This window comes from Phyllostomus discolor, chromosome 9 (genome assembly GCF_004126475.2).
Source record: "Phyllostomus discolor isolate MPI-MPIP mPhyDis1 chromosome 9, mPhyDis1.pri.v3, whole genome shotgun sequence".
Taxonomy (NCBI): domain Eukaryota; kingdom Metazoa; phylum Chordata; class Mammalia; order Chiroptera; family Phyllostomidae; genus Phyllostomus; species Phyllostomus discolor.
The window spans coordinates 27,025,460-27,043,828 of NC_040911.2; the positions used below are offsets into that span (position 1 = coordinate 27,025,460).

Genomic DNA, 18,369 nt, shown 5'->3' on the forward strand with positions numbered 1-18,369 from the left:
AGCTGAAAAGCACTATCTCCTATCTCAACACTCCAAAGCATGCAAGTTTACAAATAAATTTATCAGATTTCTTTAAGGCTCGTTCCATTTTCACAGAAGAAAATCTGAAAATCAGAAAAGGTGGTATAAAATAGAAAGCAGATTGTAATCATTTCCTGGCACATTTATTTCAACATACACAGATGCTCAAAATTCTCTTCCACTCTTAAATCAATACACATTCTTTTAAATATAGATTCTCCTTCACCGAGACAATAACTCCTTTTCTTCACAGCCCTCACTTCCTTACCCCTACTCAAGTCTAAAACCACTGCAATTTGGCTTCCTCTTCTAGGATACCATCGAAATGCTCCTGCATTCCATGATGTTAAATGAAAGTCACAAATGCACCAAGCAGCCCATCCCAGACTCTGACGTAAGCAACTTTCTTATCCAAAGGCAGCCCTGCTGCAAGAACACCACAGCTGCCCGAAGAACCATGAGATAGACACACAAGTTAGGGCAGTTGGTACAGGTATGAATGCTTGAAGAATTCTAAGAGCCTAATACTATTTTTTTTAATTATCATAGAAAACACCTTAAAGAAGCCTTGAAGAAGAAAACTAGTAAAAGGAACAATGACAAAGAAATAAACTGTAATGAGTAGGAAAAACCAATGAGTATCCCTACCTAGGATGCAGGGACCATGAAGGGAGTCTGAAAATCAAGGTCAAGTATGTTACATGATACTAGAAATGGAGGGCTTGAATGTCAAAATTAAGAAGATGCACCTGATACTTTAGGTCATAAGAAGCCACAGAAAAATATTAAAAAGCCTAGTGATGTATTAAAAATAACCCTCAAGAAGGATTAAAATCTGGCAGCAGTGATGGAATCAAGTCAATCAAAGGATACCTGGAGAGAATGGAGGCAGGGACAAAAGGGTTCTTACCATACAGCAATGCAATGATGCAAGAATGCAGTCAAGCGTCAGCGAAAACAGCAAAAATAATGGGCTCAGTAACATTTCAGAGGGAAAATGATAAAAACTTAGTGACTGAAAAGTCAAAATATCAGAAAATCCCTGAAATACTTTACATATTTTTATTTCTGGATAACCAAAAATAACCAACTTTGGATAAAAAGCACTGAAAAAGATTACAAATTTTTATAAAATCATGCTTTAAATCAGAAAATAAAGCTTGTTGATATATGAGGCTTTTGAGTATAACTCACGGCTGTGGAAATGATTGTGGATTTCAGTGTTTGCTACTGTGGAAATGTGTGGAAAGATTTCACTGTTGACTTTGCAATGCACTATTTCAGCAATCTCTTTATCTGCCTAAACGTAACTAGGTAATTGTGAAAATTAAAAAGTGTAAGTGAAAGTGCTCTGTAAATAGAAAACCAATATACAATGTAGGCTGTGTTACTAATACAAGTATTAAAAAGTAACAGGAGATATGAAACATTTAACTTTATTTTGGTGCCTCAGAATCATCATTATGAATGTTAACTACTGCACTGCATTTAACATACCATGACCTAAGATGTACCTAGGTGGGTCGAGTCCTTGGTTGTAGATTTTTAGTTCTTAGGTGATTTTTAATAGTTTTCCTGTCAATTGCTCTGTCAGTTTCAATATCCTCACTGCAGTTCCATTTCTTATTTTGGTCTGCTTTTAATCTGCAAAGGCTAATGAACTAGACACCAGATAATGACTTTATTATTATCCACATAATAGCCTCAGGAACTTTCATATAGGAAAACTGTACCCATAGGGGACCAGGGCAGGTGAGAAGTACTTCTTTTTATTCTTATTCTTAGATGAGTTCCAGAAAACTAAAGTGTAAATGTAGCTCACTACCACAGAGTAACTGAACCCCTAAAGGTTTATTAAAATGAAATTAAGTATATGGATAAAAATGTATACTTTTTTGACTTTCTGCAAACATTTATTATCAATTCCTCCCTGTAGTTAGCATTAATACCTAAATATTTTTAAGAGAACAAATTAATCTTTGGGAATGGTTCAGGCAATAATACTAGTAATAAACAGTTCTTTGCTTGAGCGTGCTTATTTCTCTAATTCACATGGAAAGGTATTTAATCTGCTGTTATGATTTAAAATGGCATCCCAGGACAATATACAATAATAATAGCCCAAAACCTGCTGGAGTTATACCACATCACCAAGAAATAAAATAGCCTCAAGCAGTACAACTTCTACACTGCTAGAGATAATTATTTGATTAGTAAAACAGTATTATCCAGCGCTTGTTAAATGGAATAAACTGACTTATCCAAGTACACAAAATATATCCTGTCACCACAGAATTCAATTTATAAACATAAAAACCAAAAACCTAATGTTTATTCAAAACAAAAAAGCAAGATTACCCTGGCCGGGTGGCTCAGTTGGTTGGAGCATCAGCCTATGCACCAAAGGGCTGCTGCTTTGATTCCCAGTCAGGACACATACCTAGGCTGCAGGTTTCATGCCCAGTCAGGGCACACACAGGAGACATCTGATCAATGTTTCTCTCTCACATCAATGTTCCTCTCTCCCCCCCCACCCCGCCTCTAAAATCAATAAACATAGCCTCAGCTGAGAATTTTTTTTTAAAAAGACAAGATTCATTAAAGCTGATAAGGTAACATACCTTGCTATACTGTTAGCTGTTTTCATTTTAAGAAGTTTAGTTGTTTTTTAAAGATTTCATTTATTTATTTTTAGAGGGGAAGGGGGAAGAAATAGAGAGAGAGAAACATCAGTGTGTGGCTGCCTCTCAAGCACCCCTGACTGGGGACCTGGCCGGCAACCCTGGCATGTGCCCTAGACTGGGAATCAAACCAGAGACCCTTTGCTTCTCAGGCCGGCACTCAATCCATGGAGCCACACCAGCCAGGGCAGAAGTATAGTTTTTTAATTCTTCCCAAACTATTTCCAAGAATAGAGAAATCTCCTGCCTCTTCTTATAAAGTGCCAGAAAACTTAGGAAGAAGAGACCTATCCTTTCTTTTGAAACTTACTGCCTTTCTCATGAAACTTCTACTATCCTTCCTCACCCTCCCTACCCATCCAACACCATTCCACCCAGATTTATGATAGTTTGTACAGTATGGTTCTATCTGTTGCAAAAATCTAACAGATCATGGCAGTCGGTTCCTTAGCAGGGATGTATAGTTAAATGGAAAGCTTAGGATACCTCTGAAATATTACTGTTATTCAAACCAATGATTTCTTTTTACATAATTAGATAAAGTTCTCATGAACTTTCTCTAGTCTATTTCCAGTGCAGATATAGTGAGACCTTTGGCTCATTTTTTTTTTAAAGATTCTATTTATTTATTTTTAGAGAGGGAAGGGAGGTAGATGGAGAGAGAGAGAGAAACATCAATGTGCGGTTGCTGGGGGTTATGGCCTGCAACCCAGGCATGTACCCTGGCTGGGAATCAAACCTGCAACACTTTGGTTCGCAGCCTGCGCTCAATCCACTGAGCTACGCCAGCCAGGGCTAACCTTTGGCTCATTTTAAAACATTCCTCAAAAAGATTAAAGTTAGTTTCTTTAAAATTCTTTCTTCCTAGAGCAAGGTAAGCACCTCTAAGCCTCTTCATTTTACTAAGTTGCAATCAGAGAGATCATGAAAACAGATCATTTCCTTCCTTCCACTCACTCTGGGCAGTTTGTTGTTGCTCCTCTAGTTCTTGTAGATGTAGGGTTAGGGTGTTTATTTGAGATTTTCTGTCTTAAGTTGGTCTGCATGGCTATGAACTTCCCTCTCAGTACTGCCTTTGCCATGTTCCATAGGTTTTGGGTTGTTGTGCGTTCATTTTCACTTGTTTCCCAATACTTTTTGATTTCTTCCTTGATATCATTGTTGACTCATTCATTATTTAATAACATATTATTCAGTCTCCAAGTATATGAATGTTTTTGAGGTTTTTTTTCCTTGAGGTTGGTTTCTAGTTTCAATCCATTGTGATCTGAGAACATGCTTGATATTATTTCAATTTTCATGCATTTGTTGAGACTTGTTTTGTGTCCTACAATGTGGTCTATCTTTGAAAATGTTCCATGTGCATTTGAAAAGAATGTATATTTTGCTCCTTTGGGGTGAAAGGTTCCTATGTATCAATTAGGTCCATTTGATCTAGAGTGCCATTCAGTGCCACAATATCCTTGTTGATTCTTTGTTCAGAAGATCTATCCTACGTTGACAGTGGGGTGTTAAAAATCCCCTATGATGACTGGATGTTCTAGTCACATTGTTAAGACAAGAAATAGAAATAAAAGGCACCCAAATTGGAAAGGAAGTAAAATTGTCATTTGCAGGCAACATGGTAGTGCACATAGAAAACCCTATAGTCTCCACCAAAAAATTACTCGACCTAATAAGAAAATTTGGTAAAATAGTAGGATACAAAGTCAATATTCAGAAATCAATAACATTTTTATACACCAACAATGAAATATCAGAAAAAGAAGCTAGGAAAAAAAAATCTCATTTACTATAGCAACAAGAAAAACAAAGTACCTAGGAATAAATTTAACCAAGGAGGTAAAAGACCTGTACTTGGAAAACTATAGAACATTGAAGAAAGATATTAAGGAAAATACAAATAAATGGAAGCATATACCATGTTCATGGATTACAAGAATTAACACCATTAAAATGTCCATACTACCCAAAGCAATTTATAGATTCAATGCAATTCCTATTAAAATACCAATGGAAGCCCTGGCTGGCGTAGCTCAGTGGATGGAGCTCGGGCTGGGAACCAAAGTGTCCCAGGTTCGATTCCCAGCCAGGGTACATTCCTGGGTTGCAGGCCATAACCCCCAGCAACCGCACATTGATGTTTCTCTCTCTCTCTCTCTCTCTCTCTCTCTCTCCCTTCTCTCCCTAAAAATAAATAAATAAAATTCTAAAAAAAAAAAAAAAAAATACCAATGGCGTATTTCAAAGATATAGAACAGATATACCAAAAATCTATATGAAACCAAAAAGACCCCAAATAGCCTCAACAATCTTGAGAAAAAAGAATAAAGTTGGAGGGATCACAATACCTGATATCAAACTATACTACAAAGCCACTGTAATCAAAACAGTCTGGTACCGGCATAAGAACAGACACATAGATCAATGAAACAGAATAGAGAGCCCAGAAATAAACCTATGTCTCTATGGTCAATTAATATTTGACAAATGGGGCACAAACATACAATGGAGTAAAAATAGTCTCTTCAATAAATAGTGTTGGGAGAACTAGACCACCAACGTACACCATACACCAAAATAAACTCAAAATGGATAAAGATTTAAATATAAGTCATGATACCATAAAAGTCCCAGTGGAAAACGTAGGAAAATTTCAGATAGCCCACATAGCGATATTTTTGCTGATGTATCTTCTAGGGCAAGGGAAATAAGGGAGAAAAATAAACAAATGAGACGAGATCAAATTAAAAAGCTTGTGCATGGCTAAAGAAACCATCATCAAAATGAAAAGAGAACTGACTGTAACAGAGAACACATTTGCCAATGATACACTGGACAAGGGTTTACTCTCCAAAATATATAAAGAACTTATCCGCCCAACACCAAGAAGACAAACAATCCAATTAAATAATGGACAAAGGACCTGAATAGACACTTCTCCAAGGAGGACATACAAATGGCCCATAGACATATGAAGATATGCTGAATATCACTAGCTATCAGAAAGATGTGAATTGAAACCATAATGAGATATCACTTCACACCTGTCAGAATGGCCATTATTAAAAGTCAATAAACGACTGCTGGCGAAGATGCAGACAAAAGGGAACCCTAGTGCAATGTTGGTAGACATGCAGACTGGTGCAGCCACTGTGGAAAACTGTATAGAATTTCCTCAAAACACTAAAAATAGAACTGCCTTTTGATCCAGAGATTCCACTGCTGGTAATATACCCTAAGAATCCTGCATCACAAATTCAAAAGAACTTATGCACCCCTATGTTCATAGCAGCATTATTTACAACAGCCAAGTGCTGGAAACAGCCTAAGTGCCTATCAATAAATGAGTGGATCAAAAAACTGTGGTACATTTACACAATGGAATACTACACAGCAGAAAGAAAGAAGGAACTCCTACCTTTTGCAAAAGCATGGATCGAACTGGAGAATATTATGCTAAGTGAAAGACAAGTACCATATGATCTCACTATAAGAAAAATCGAATGAATAAAATATACTGATGAACAAAATAGAACCAGAGACATGGAAACATGGAGCAGACTGAAAGTGACCAGAGGGGTGGGGGTAGAGGGATAATGGTGGAAAGAAGGGAAAGGCATTAGTTAAAGACCATGTATGAATGACACACGGACATGGACAACAGCGTGGGAATCGACTGTAGGAACAGGGGTTGGGCAGAAGGGCAAAGGGGAAAAATTGGGACAACTCTAATAGAATAACAATTAAAAAGTTTAAAAAATAAAAATAAATAAAATTTTAAAAAAAGAACGAAAACAGACCAGTAGGATTACAATGTGCACTCACGTGCACACACACACACACACACACACACACACACTTCTGTCAATCTGGTTTCTGGGACAGGAAGACCTGGTTTCTTCCCAATGAGCACTCAACAGGCCTATGTAGTACAGAGAGGCTTCCTCTTTCATAAAAATTAGAAGATAAAGCTGAGAGCATATAAATTTCACTCTATTACTCAGCCTTCTAAGCAGTGTAAGCACTTGCATAATCTAATGAAAATCAACCCCCAGTGAAGAAAGGCACAAAAATGAGAAACAGAAAAACTGGTCATTTCATCCCTCATTCCTATGAGTCAGAGTAATAAGGAGAATTGCTATCTTTCTTCCAGTACCTACTAAGTACAAGACACTGCTAGGTTCTATACACACACAATGAAGAGAAAATCACATTTCAGCAGGCCTGCAGAAAAGGCATTATCAGCTATCCACATATGACAGATGAAAAGAGAGACTCCAAGAAGTTCAGTAGCTTTCCCAAGGGCAGAGAGGCAATCAGCCCTAGAACAAAATTTACACTGTAAAGCCCACGGTGCTTTCTTCTCTATCACTTCTCCTGCTGTGCCAGTTCAAATGGCGAAGTTAGCGAACATCAGACTTCACTTTCCTTCTGTAAGCTTTTGATATCATCCTGACCTAAGATATATGTTCTAGAAATACAACTAGCTCAAATATTAATCAGCTTTTCTAATGACTACATCCTGTCTCACACTATGCATGCTAACATATTTCAGAATTATTTCTATTGGAATAGTGGACATATTTCTCTTTTGAAGTTTCAGATTTACCTCTCCTTTCAAACTCATTTAGCTATGCAAAAATATACAGCGTTCATCAGACTGCTTGACTTTGTAAATGGCATGTTCATTTACATAGTTAAGTTCTCAGAAAATAAGCTTTTTCTGTGCAAAGACTGAAAATTACCAAGAATTTTTAACTTTTAGTAATAATTCTCTTTGCTGTAAGAACAAATCCTTCAAAGGCCTGATCCAAATGCAAACATGTAAAATATCTTCTCTCATATTTTTACTAAGGGACTGGTCTGTGTTTATATAATTGATCGACATATCAAGTTATTAAAACTTTTAAAAAAAGATACCCATAAATTTACTATAATACACCCTTAAAATGCCAAAAATCACAATTCATAACATTCCTCATACAGAAATACACATTAAAAAATGATCTGAAATGATCAGATTTCATGTATATTAAAGAGTCTGAATCATTCATGCGTGATAGGTATCTGGATTTAAATTATATTGTTTTAAATTATAACCTTGTGTTATGTTTCTAAGTTTTATAGAGTTTCATGTACTGTAAAATCATCTACATTAACCTTTGACAGGTCTGTGCTGGTAAAGGAGATTTATACCTGAGCAACATATTTGGAATAAAAACCTCAGTTGTCATTGTTTTTAGTATCTTCCTTTCTCTCTTTGACAAATTCCACAAATACCACCTACCTTATGTTGACCAAAAAAGATCCTAAACTAATTATTAATTATGTTAACTAAACCATTTCAATTATTGATAATGGTCTAACATTTACTCCTATCTTCATTCACAATAATCAAAAAGGCTGACGTCAAATCCCCTCAAACCATGTGAAAATAGGTCTATGTCACATGTCTTAAGTCTGGTTTTACTTACATGCCTCTTCCTTTCCCTTTTAGCTTATATGATAGAGCAGGGGTCAGCAAGCTTCTCTGTAGATGGTTGTATAGTAAATACTGTAGGTTATGGAGGCCACAGGGCCTTTGTTGCAACTATTCAACCTTCAGTTGCAGTGCCAAAGCAGCCATAGACAATACATAAATGAACAGATCTGGCTGGATTTAGCTGGCACCCTACTGGATTAGGCCCACAGCAGCAGTCTGGTGACCCCTGGGCTAAGTCATGGGGGAAACAGGAAAAACTGTGTCACTACAATAACCTGGGGTATCTCAATATTTAGCTGGGCAGAAAGAAACCATTCATAGCCATACTGATTTTAAATTGCTTCAGCACTAAATGCAATTAATCTGGACCCAGAGAGTGCTAAATGCAATAGCTCAGCAAAATTAGATTGTACTTTTCCAGATAGCCATATATTTTTATTAAGCATATCACCAGATAAACAAAGCCCTGCTCCACACCAGGCTTTCTAAATTGTTTGCTACCTCCCTCTCTCCCCTTACTTCCGTAACTCGCTCAAATTCCACTAGACATAACAATTGTTATTTTATTTTTTTGCTCAGGAAGGTCAAGGTATCACCACCTCTACCCTATGTAAAAAGTGGTTTCTATTCCCCCTACTTCTGCTACCAAACAGAGTAGCAGGCTGACTTCATTCTTAACCTCCTCCTCCCTTGCTGCTTTCTATTGTATCAATTGGACAAGGTAAATTCTCACTCTTCTCAGCCTCTCTTGCAGCTTAGCATAGCCAAGTAATAAAATTCAGGACAATAAATATCTCATGAAAGATTGCTGGGAGAGGGTGGGGGTGGAGAAGGGTACTCTGAGAAAGATTTTATGTTTTTTAAAAAAGTAGAGGGAGTTACAACTGCCAGAATCTCTTCCTCCCCATTTCTTCCTACCTTAATGCAAACGTGATACCTGGAATGGGAGCCACCATTTTGCAGCCCGGAATTCTGCCCCGTTAGAAGAGCTAAGGGAACTGTAGAGGTTCCACGCTGAAAACTATACGCCAGTGAACCAATGCGAGAGGCCACGTGTCTCCAGAGTTGTCACATGGGGAAAAAACAGAACGCTGTAAAGCAAATTTTTGTTATAGATAAAAGCATTCCTAATCTACCTTTTATGAAAGAGCTACGGTCCTGAGACACTACTCCTCGTGAGAAGTAGAAAGAGCAAACTGGCTGAGCACAGCCCGTCTTGAACTCTGACTGAGCAGCACTCACTGCTTTAACCTAGAGAGGAAAGGAGCAGGAAGAGGGTCTGGCCTGAGGTTGACAACCTGGGCAGTAAAGCCAATGAGGGCAAAGAAGAGAGAAGGCTCAAGAAGAATATTCAAATGCTAAAGAGATCTAGAAATAAATAATTGAAAAAGTACTCCTTTAGAATTGCGGGGCCAGTAAGCCTTATAATGTTCTTCTCAACCAATCAAGTCTGAGAATTCTGATATTACAATCATGTACTCCTACTTTTTGAAAAATACAAATTTATAAGTCATTTTTATATTTATATTTTATGTTTTTCAAGCTGATTAATTTGCCTTAATGCTTCTATTTTTCTAGTACTCAGAAAGGTATAATTACTCTCAATACATGATCATTTTTTGGCACTTGAAGAACCTTTGAAACAATGAATAACAATCATGTTAATGGTGATACTGACACCTATAAGGACAAAGGATTTTTCAAGCACACTAGTTTATCTGGCAGATCCATCACCCTAACTTTAGGGACAGTCACTTCTCTTTTTATATCAATGCCACTACAAAAAACATTAAAAAGTAAGTAATGCTACCCAGTCAAAAGAAACTTCAGAAATGATTATTTTAACACACATATCCCTTAAAATACAATTCTTAAGTTATAACGCCAACTTTTATTTTACTTCCTTAAAACTATATATGAAGGGGGAACCCCCACAAAAATGGAATTATCTTCTGGAGGGTGGGTGCCTTGTAGTACAGGCTTCCCCTGCTGGATAAATGTTTAGGAACCTACCTGTATCAGTGTACCAGCTGGCATGTTCAGAGGCTGTGTCCAGCTTCAGTGAATTTTTTTGAAGACTCAACACATTTGCCCATTTCATGTTGGGTGACTTATGAGCGGACCTGCCCACACAACGCTGAGAATTCAGCAGTTTTTGACCAAAAACGGCATGACCCCCATACCCCATCCTCTCTGTTCATCTGCTCTTGCCCTGATTTATTTTGTTTCCCCAGATGAAAAAATCCTCACAGAGAAACATTTTACTGATGTGAAAAGGGTGAAACAAAAAATAACAGAAACACTAAAAGGCATCAAAATTGATAACTTCAAAAACCATTTTTAGCAATGGAAAAAAGTCTCCATAAGTGTACTGACAGAGAGTACTTAGAAGATGACTGAAGTTTAAACATGTAAAAATAAGCAATTTTTAATAAATAAATTTATTTTGGGGGGCCCATCATACATGTATATACAAACATATGTGTGTATACACACATATAGAGAGAGAGATATATGAGTGTGTGTATATATATAGCCATGTACCACTTAACTTGGGGTCATATTCAAAGAACTGCTTCATTAGGTGATTTCGTTGTGTGTGAACATCATAGAGTGCACTTACACGAACCTACATGGTACAGCCTACTGCACACCTATGCTACAGGCCTGCACAGCCTGTACAAAACAACACGAGGTTAAATCAAACACACGGGAAAATGATGCGATCAAGGGACACAGCAAACACGAGATGTATGAGGCTGCTGTTTGTGTAACATGGCACACTGACAGCCACACTTTTTAAGTAGATAGAAAGAATACACTATAAAATAAAAACAAAAAGTGCAGTACAGCAAATACATTAACCAGTAGTAGTCATTTACTATCATTTCCCAGTACGCCGTACTGTACATAATTGTATGTGCTGCACTTTTGTGTGACCAGCAGCACAGTGGCTTCGTCTACACCAGCATCACCACAAACACGGGAGCAACGCATTCCACATTGACACTAAGATGGCTGTGACATCACTAGATGACAGGACTTTTTCAGCCCAATGATAATCTTGTGGGGCCATGTTTGTGTATTAGGTACATCACTAACCAAAACAGTATGTGGTGCATGACTGTATGAACACACACTCAAACACACTCACACACACACACCCGGCCCTAGTTCTAATGCCAAGAGTTTTCTCCTCCATGAGAATAGTTTGGGGGCATCTTGCTGCAGTGTAAAACACTTATCAATTACAACACCTATAAATCACCATAGACTTTTTTAAATGTTTACGATTTCAGAGTAGAATTACTTAGGACTGCCAAAGGTTTAGCTAGAAAGAATACCAAATACAAAGAGGTTTCAGACTCAACTGTAGTAGTGGACCAGAAGAATTTAATAAAGTTCCAGCACTGCATTTTGGTGCCCAAATTTCTTACCGTCCTTTTTCGTTGACAAATGGGCGCTCCACAGCAGAACAGCGGCCACAGAACAGCTGGGTGGCGAACCGTGCGCAAAGGGGGCAACGGCACATGCTGCCCAGCGTGGTTCTGCCTGCCTGGAAACGGCAGCCCATGCGGACTTACCCCGTTATAAATCAGAGCAACTACTTCTCTGGCGTTTACATTTTCTTCATGAAAGGGTCAAACTTCCTGCATGTTAAAAAACAAAACTTTCAAAAAGGATATCTTCCCTTTCTTTGATGATCAGTTCATTCTGTTCTTCCAGCTGCCTGATCTTCTTCTCAAAAGATTCCTGCTCAGCCTTGAGTCGTTCTTCAGTCACCTCCTTCTCCTCGCTCACTCTGCGAGAGAAAGGAAAGAAAATGCCTGTGAGAACGAAACAGAGCATGTGCCTACAGCTGCAGTTCACCAAAACTAGGTTTCTTCCAGAGGAATGCTTACCTCTTTCAGAGGTTTCTTCAGGGATACTCTATGTATTTTTTCATTTTTTAAGTATATTTTATTGATTATGCTATTACAGTTTCCCAATTTTTCCCCTTTGCCCCCCTCCATCCATACTCCCTTTCCCTGAAGTAATCCCCCCATTAGTTCATGTCCACCTTTTATAAGGCAATCTTTCACACCTTTGCAATAAAATATGGATATGAGTTTAAAATCAAGAAAGTTATCAGAAGCATCTTAAATATGGAAAGTCCAACATGAGACATAGGTTCCTAATTATAGTGGAGGACAGAAAAATATCTGATTTTTTAAAAGATTTTATTTATTTATTTTTAGAGGGGGGGGGGGAGAGAGAAACATCAATGTGAGGTTGCTGGGGATCATGGCCTACAACCCAGGCATGTGCCCTGACTGGGAATAGAACCTGCGACACTTTGGTTCACAGTCCGCGCTCAATCCACTGAGCTACGCCAGCCGGGTGATTTTTAAAACATTAGGTTTCATTCCTTCATTTGCAAAATAGGCAGTTGAATGATTTTATTTTACATATTTTTTATACTTTTAAAAAAATATTTTATTTATTTATTTTTAGAGAAAGGGGAAGGAAGGGAGAGAGGAAGAGAAACATCAATGTGTGGCTGCCTCCCATATGCCCCAAACCAGGGACCTGGCCCACAACCCAGACATGTGTCCCAACTGGGAATCGAACTGGTAACCCCCTGGCCTACAGGGCGAAGCTCAATCCACTGAGCTAAACCAGCCAGGGTTGGATATTTTTTTATACTTTTACTTAAATACTGTCAATGACATAAACATATAAACCACTGAAACGTTTCACTAAATATACACAGGAATTTTACTCTTTCCTTCCGGTACGGATATCCTGAATTCCTCAATGACATATAAATAACTAGGCTAGAGTAAAAACACGGCATTAACATACAAACTTTGCACTACATTTATTCTTAGTCCAAAAGACTTTTAAAGTTAAAAAGGCTAACCCCCAATTTTTGATTCTTTAATGTCTAATTCTGAAAAGTATTCCAATTCAATCCTACCAAAAAGCGGTGGTCCTTAACAAGAACAATAGAGGAATAAAAATAGCTCTAAAAAACCCCACAGAAACAACTAAACAACATTCGAACTTACTTAAAAAGAGAACCCTAATTTTCATGCTACTCTGTGCACACGGATGTTGTGGCCCTGAGTTTCTGTTACTCATGCTTGTTTCCCCAGGGAGGGTATGGCACAGTTATCCTACAGGCTCGCACAGGGATGCGTGTAAGTGAAATCCAAAGGGAATCCAAACCTTTCCTTTGAGCTCCTAAATTTGTTTCTCCCAGAATCCTCTTCTACCAGAACAATTTCTGAATGACATGAACTTCATAGCTTTTCCTTTCTTGCTAGTCTTCTGGTGGAAATATTGAAATCAATGATGTTAATAAAACAGAATAAAAATCAGAATTTTAGAGTGTTCAAGAGTTGATTGCATTTTCTTTGAAATAAGTTGTGTGAAATGCATGGCACACAGCAGTGTTAATAAAATAGGTTTATTTCTTCTTGCTTATCTTGACATTCAAATCATTTTCTCAACCCTATTATTTATGACTGGCACAATATTAGACCAATGAATAGAACTGAGGCCCTTCTTTCTAAGAAGGTAATCCCTAAAACTGATATAATTACAAGGAATCCAGACGACTACACAAAGAACAAACATACCTATATGCAGGGGATTCATACTCCTGCCTTGCAGATTGTCAAATTTCCCTTAACATTGCACTAAGCACAGAGGTTATCTCTAGAGCCTGCCAGGTCAGAGCACACAGGTGCACCCCAACATTTACTCAGTCCCTTTGTTCAACCCGATAGAGAAAGACACAAACTCTATGGCACTGGCACACAACTGCTTGTACACACATCCCATAATGCCAGAGTCTGTGAGGAGCTTTTCCCAAAACTTAAACTGCTCTACCCAGAAAAATTTATCACTACACTATTTAAACAGGTTTTTTTTTGGGGGGGGGGGTGGCGGTCTTTTCTGTTATGCTGCTGTGATTAGACTACCCTTTAGCAATCATTATGCTCTGGAAGGCTATAAAATTAACAAGCTGTGGTAGGTACACAGTGCTACACTTACAGGGCTTCTCTGTGGCCCACTAACATAGTTAATATTAGCAAGTATATTAATACAGCTTTTGAATGCACAGGACTTGCCAATAAAACCACTTCAAGATTTGATATTCACTATGAAATCTGTCTTCTTGTTTAATTTATGTTCAATAATATTTCCCATGAGGTATGTGTTAGAGAAAATATCTGGTATCGTGATCTACATTTTTCATCAAAGCATTCTCCAATCACAAGGTAGCATAAAAAGACTTAATCCTCTATCTCATTTAAAGTATAGCAATGAGTTAATTAATAAAATGAGAAGCCAAGTACAGAAAAGGGAAATATTTAACTAACAGGACAAAAAAGTTAAAACTGACAAAAGGATATTCCCAGAGATGGTTAATTATTTACAAAGAGGACAAGGGCCTATTCATAAAGTAAGATTGTTAGCACTTATTTAATGCCTCTGAGTATTTCTCAAAAACTTCCACAAAATGTACTGTTATCTAACAAGAACAGAGAATCCGTACCCTCATAATTGGGTGGTTGGGCTGAAAATTGTGCTGAAAATACTGAATTTCTTTGAAATCTTATGGTTTAGCTCAAATATCCCTGAATATTTCATATTTTTTCCATACAACTATCCTTTCTGTTGCTAAAAGTTTTCCCACACCCATGCATTCTAAATTTTTTAGTAAAACTAATGTTCCAGAAAGAGATTTATTAGGTGGCTCTGCATATCCCTGGTGTTCTTCTAGATACCCTAGGAAAGGGTACTCATACCTAATGCAAAAGACAAGGTCAAGTCAGCAAAACATCTATCCTGAAGAGAATTACAGCTCACCCCAGGGTCAACCCGATAAACAAACATCTTCCCTTATGTAACATCTTGTATTTGAAAGCTGGATATTCTGGCTGCATTTTATAAATTCTGAATATCAGTTTAGTGGGTAAGACTCGGAGAAGGAAGGAACAGATTTCATTGGACATACAGCAAACAGAAAGGGCCATATTGTTTTCAAGCACAGGTAAGTGGTAAATGAGCTGGGTGGCTCATTTGGTTGGAGTGTTGTCCCATACAACATAAGGTTGCAGGTTAAATTCCCGATCAGGGCACATCCCTAGGTTATGGGTTCAATCCTTGGCTGGAGCACACATGTGAGGCAACTGACTGAAGTTTTTCCCTCACATTGATGTCTGTCTTGTCTGTCTCTCTTTCCTTCCTCTCTCTAAAATCAACTAACATATCCTTGGGTGAGGATTTTTTAAAAAAGTAAACATGTGGTAAAAAGAATGGCTTTCATCATTAAAAATATTTCAGTGAAATCATCTTAATATCCTCTTTATAAATTTTAACATTTGGCTATTGTTTAAAAGGTACTGTCTAAAGGAACAGAGGTGCTTTAAGAAATCACAGATAGCAGTCGATGTCAAAAGGGCTCCAAGAACTATGGAGTAATACTAAATGAATGTAGATGTGAAAATCCTCAGCAAAATACTACCAAACAGAATCCAGCAGCATAAAAAAGGATGAAACATCATGACCAACTGGGATTTATTCCAGAAATGAAAAGTTGGTTTAATACTCGAATATCAATTAATGTACCGATAATATACTATATCAAGAAAATAAGGGACAAAAACCACATGATCATCCAATTGAATGTAGAAAAGAGTTTGAAAAAAACTCAATGATTCAAAATTTTCAAAAAAACAAATAGGAAGATAAAATGTTCCTCAACCTGAAAAAGGCCATCTTTGAAAAACCTACATCTAATACTGTATTTAATGTTAAGTCTGAATTCTTTCCTCCTATGATCATGAACAGGACAAGGATACCTGCTCTCGCCACTGTGATTCAACATTGAACTGGAGATTATAGTCAGGGTAAAAAGGTAGGAAAAAAGAAATGAAAGGCATCTAAATTTTAAAGGAAGAAGTAAAATCATCTCTATATCAGGACATGATTTTGGACACAGAAAATCTAAGAAATCCACTAGAAAACTATTACAACTAATGAAAGAGTTCATTAAGGTTTCAGGATACAAGATCGATGTACAAAAATCAATTGTTTATACACTAGCAGTGAACAACCCCCCTAATCCAAATTAAGGAAACATTTGCATTTAAATGCAATTAAATTCAGATTTGCATGAAGAGAAATAAAATACAAAAGGAATAAATTCAACAGAAGAAGTAATACTTATATACAGAAAATTACAAAACACTTTTGAAAGAAACTAAAGCTTTAAGTAGATAGAAAGACATTCCATGTTCATAACTAGAAGACAGCATTGTAAGGATGGCAGTACTACACTGATCTTCAGATTCGACTCAATCTGTATCAAAATCTCAACTGGTTTATTTGCAGAAATTGACAAGACTGTCTAATCTGAAAATTCATATGAAAATGAAAGGGACTCAACTGTACCTTGAAAAAGATGAAGGACTCACGTTTTCCAGTTTCAAAGCTTACTAGAAAATGACAGTTATCAGGACAGTGTGGTACTGGCATAAGGACAGACATACAGATCAGCGAAACAAACATAAACACTCACGTTTACAGCAAACTCACTTTACAACCAGGGTACCAAGAAAACAAAAGGGAAAGAATAGTCTTTTCAACTACTGGTGACGAGATGACTTGCTATCCACGTGCAAAAATCTAAAACTAAACTCAGTCCCCTCCCTACTTTACCCTATACACAAACATTAACTCCAAATGAATCAAAGACTAAACTGTAAGAGCTAAAACTATAAATTCTGGGAAGAAAACATAGGCATAAATCTTTATGACCTTGGATTAGGCAATGATTTCTTAAATATGACACCAAAAACACAAGTAATAAAAAAGTAGATAAATTGGACTTCATCACAATTAAATACTTTTGGGTTTCAAATTATACCATCAAGAAAGTAAAAAATAATATGCAGAATGAGATAAAATTTTTGCACACAATTTATTTGATAAGGGATTTATAGGTACAGTACATAAAGAACTCTGAGAACTCAACAATAAAAAGACCAAAAAAAAAAAAAACCCTCAATTTGTAAGGACTGAACAGACTTTTCTCCAAAAAAGATATGCAAATACCAACAAGCACACGAAAAGATGCTCAATATCATTAGTCATTAGGAATGTATATCAAAACCACAATTAAATGCCACTTTATACCAAGTAAAATGGTATAATCAAAAAGACAGATAATAAATGTTAGAAAAGCTGTGGAGAAATTGGAATCCTCACATACTGCTGGTGGGAATGTAAAATGGTGCGGACACTCTGGAAGACAGTCAGGCAGCACCTGAGAAGGTTGAACATAGAGTTACTATATGACTCAGCAATTCCATTCCTAGGCATATACCCAAGAAATTAAAATATCCACATAAAAACTTGTGAAAAATGCATAATCTGAATCTAATCAAGAGAAAGCACCAGATAAATCCATACCCAGATGGATAAATCCAGCATATTAAGGAACATTCTACAAAATATCTGACTAGTGTCAAGGTTATAAAAGAATGAAAAACTATCACAGATTATAAAAGACTTAGAAGTGACAACTAAACACAATGACTGAACTGGATTTTGAATCAGAAAAAAATGATATTAGTGAGATGACACTGGTGAAATGTGAATAAACTCTATAGTTAGGTAATAGCATTGCACCACTGTTAATTTCCTAATTTTGATAATTGTACTATGGTTATGCAAAATGTTAACAGTATGGAAAGCTGAGTGAAGGGTACATGAAAATTCTAACTGTAAATTTTCAGATTCTAAAATTATTTCAAAGTAAAATGTTAAAAAAAAAAAAAAACGAATTCCACCCAAACGTAAATAACATGCATATAAAAAGGTAGGGGTGGAGAGGAGGGGACTGTCAGTGATTTTACTTTTATCTGTGATTTTATCTTTTGAATAAGATGGTAGTTTTAATATTTGTATAATTACAAGTATACCAAAATTGGGGGGGGGATATGCTATAGAGTGAATAAAGATGTAATTTTTCTGGCCTCTGGTAGAGCTAGTATAATATTGAATAATTGAATATTGATAATATTGAATAAAATGTAATTCAGTATTATCCAGTTCCCTTTATTATATCTTGAATTAATCGATTACTTTAAAAACTACCAGAAAAAGTTTTGCATAACATAAAAT

The 18,369-nt window shown here is 36.8% G+C and overlaps 1 protein-coding gene across 4 annotated transcripts in view; it reads right to left on the reverse strand.

Moving 5' to 3' along the window:
- Nucleotides 1-18,369, reverse strand: part of KIAA1328 (KIAA1328 ortholog) — a 228,982-nt gene that overhangs the window by 189,121 nt on the left and 21,492 nt on the right. For all 4 annotated transcript variants that reach the window (XM_028524448.2, XM_028524446.2, XM_028524447.2 and 1 more), the window contains one exon: nt 11,874-11,989. In XM_028524448.2, coding sequence (XP_028380249.1) covers nt 11,874-11,989 — 116 coding nt within the window. The remainder of the gene's footprint in view (nt 1-11,873; nt 11,990-18,369) is intronic.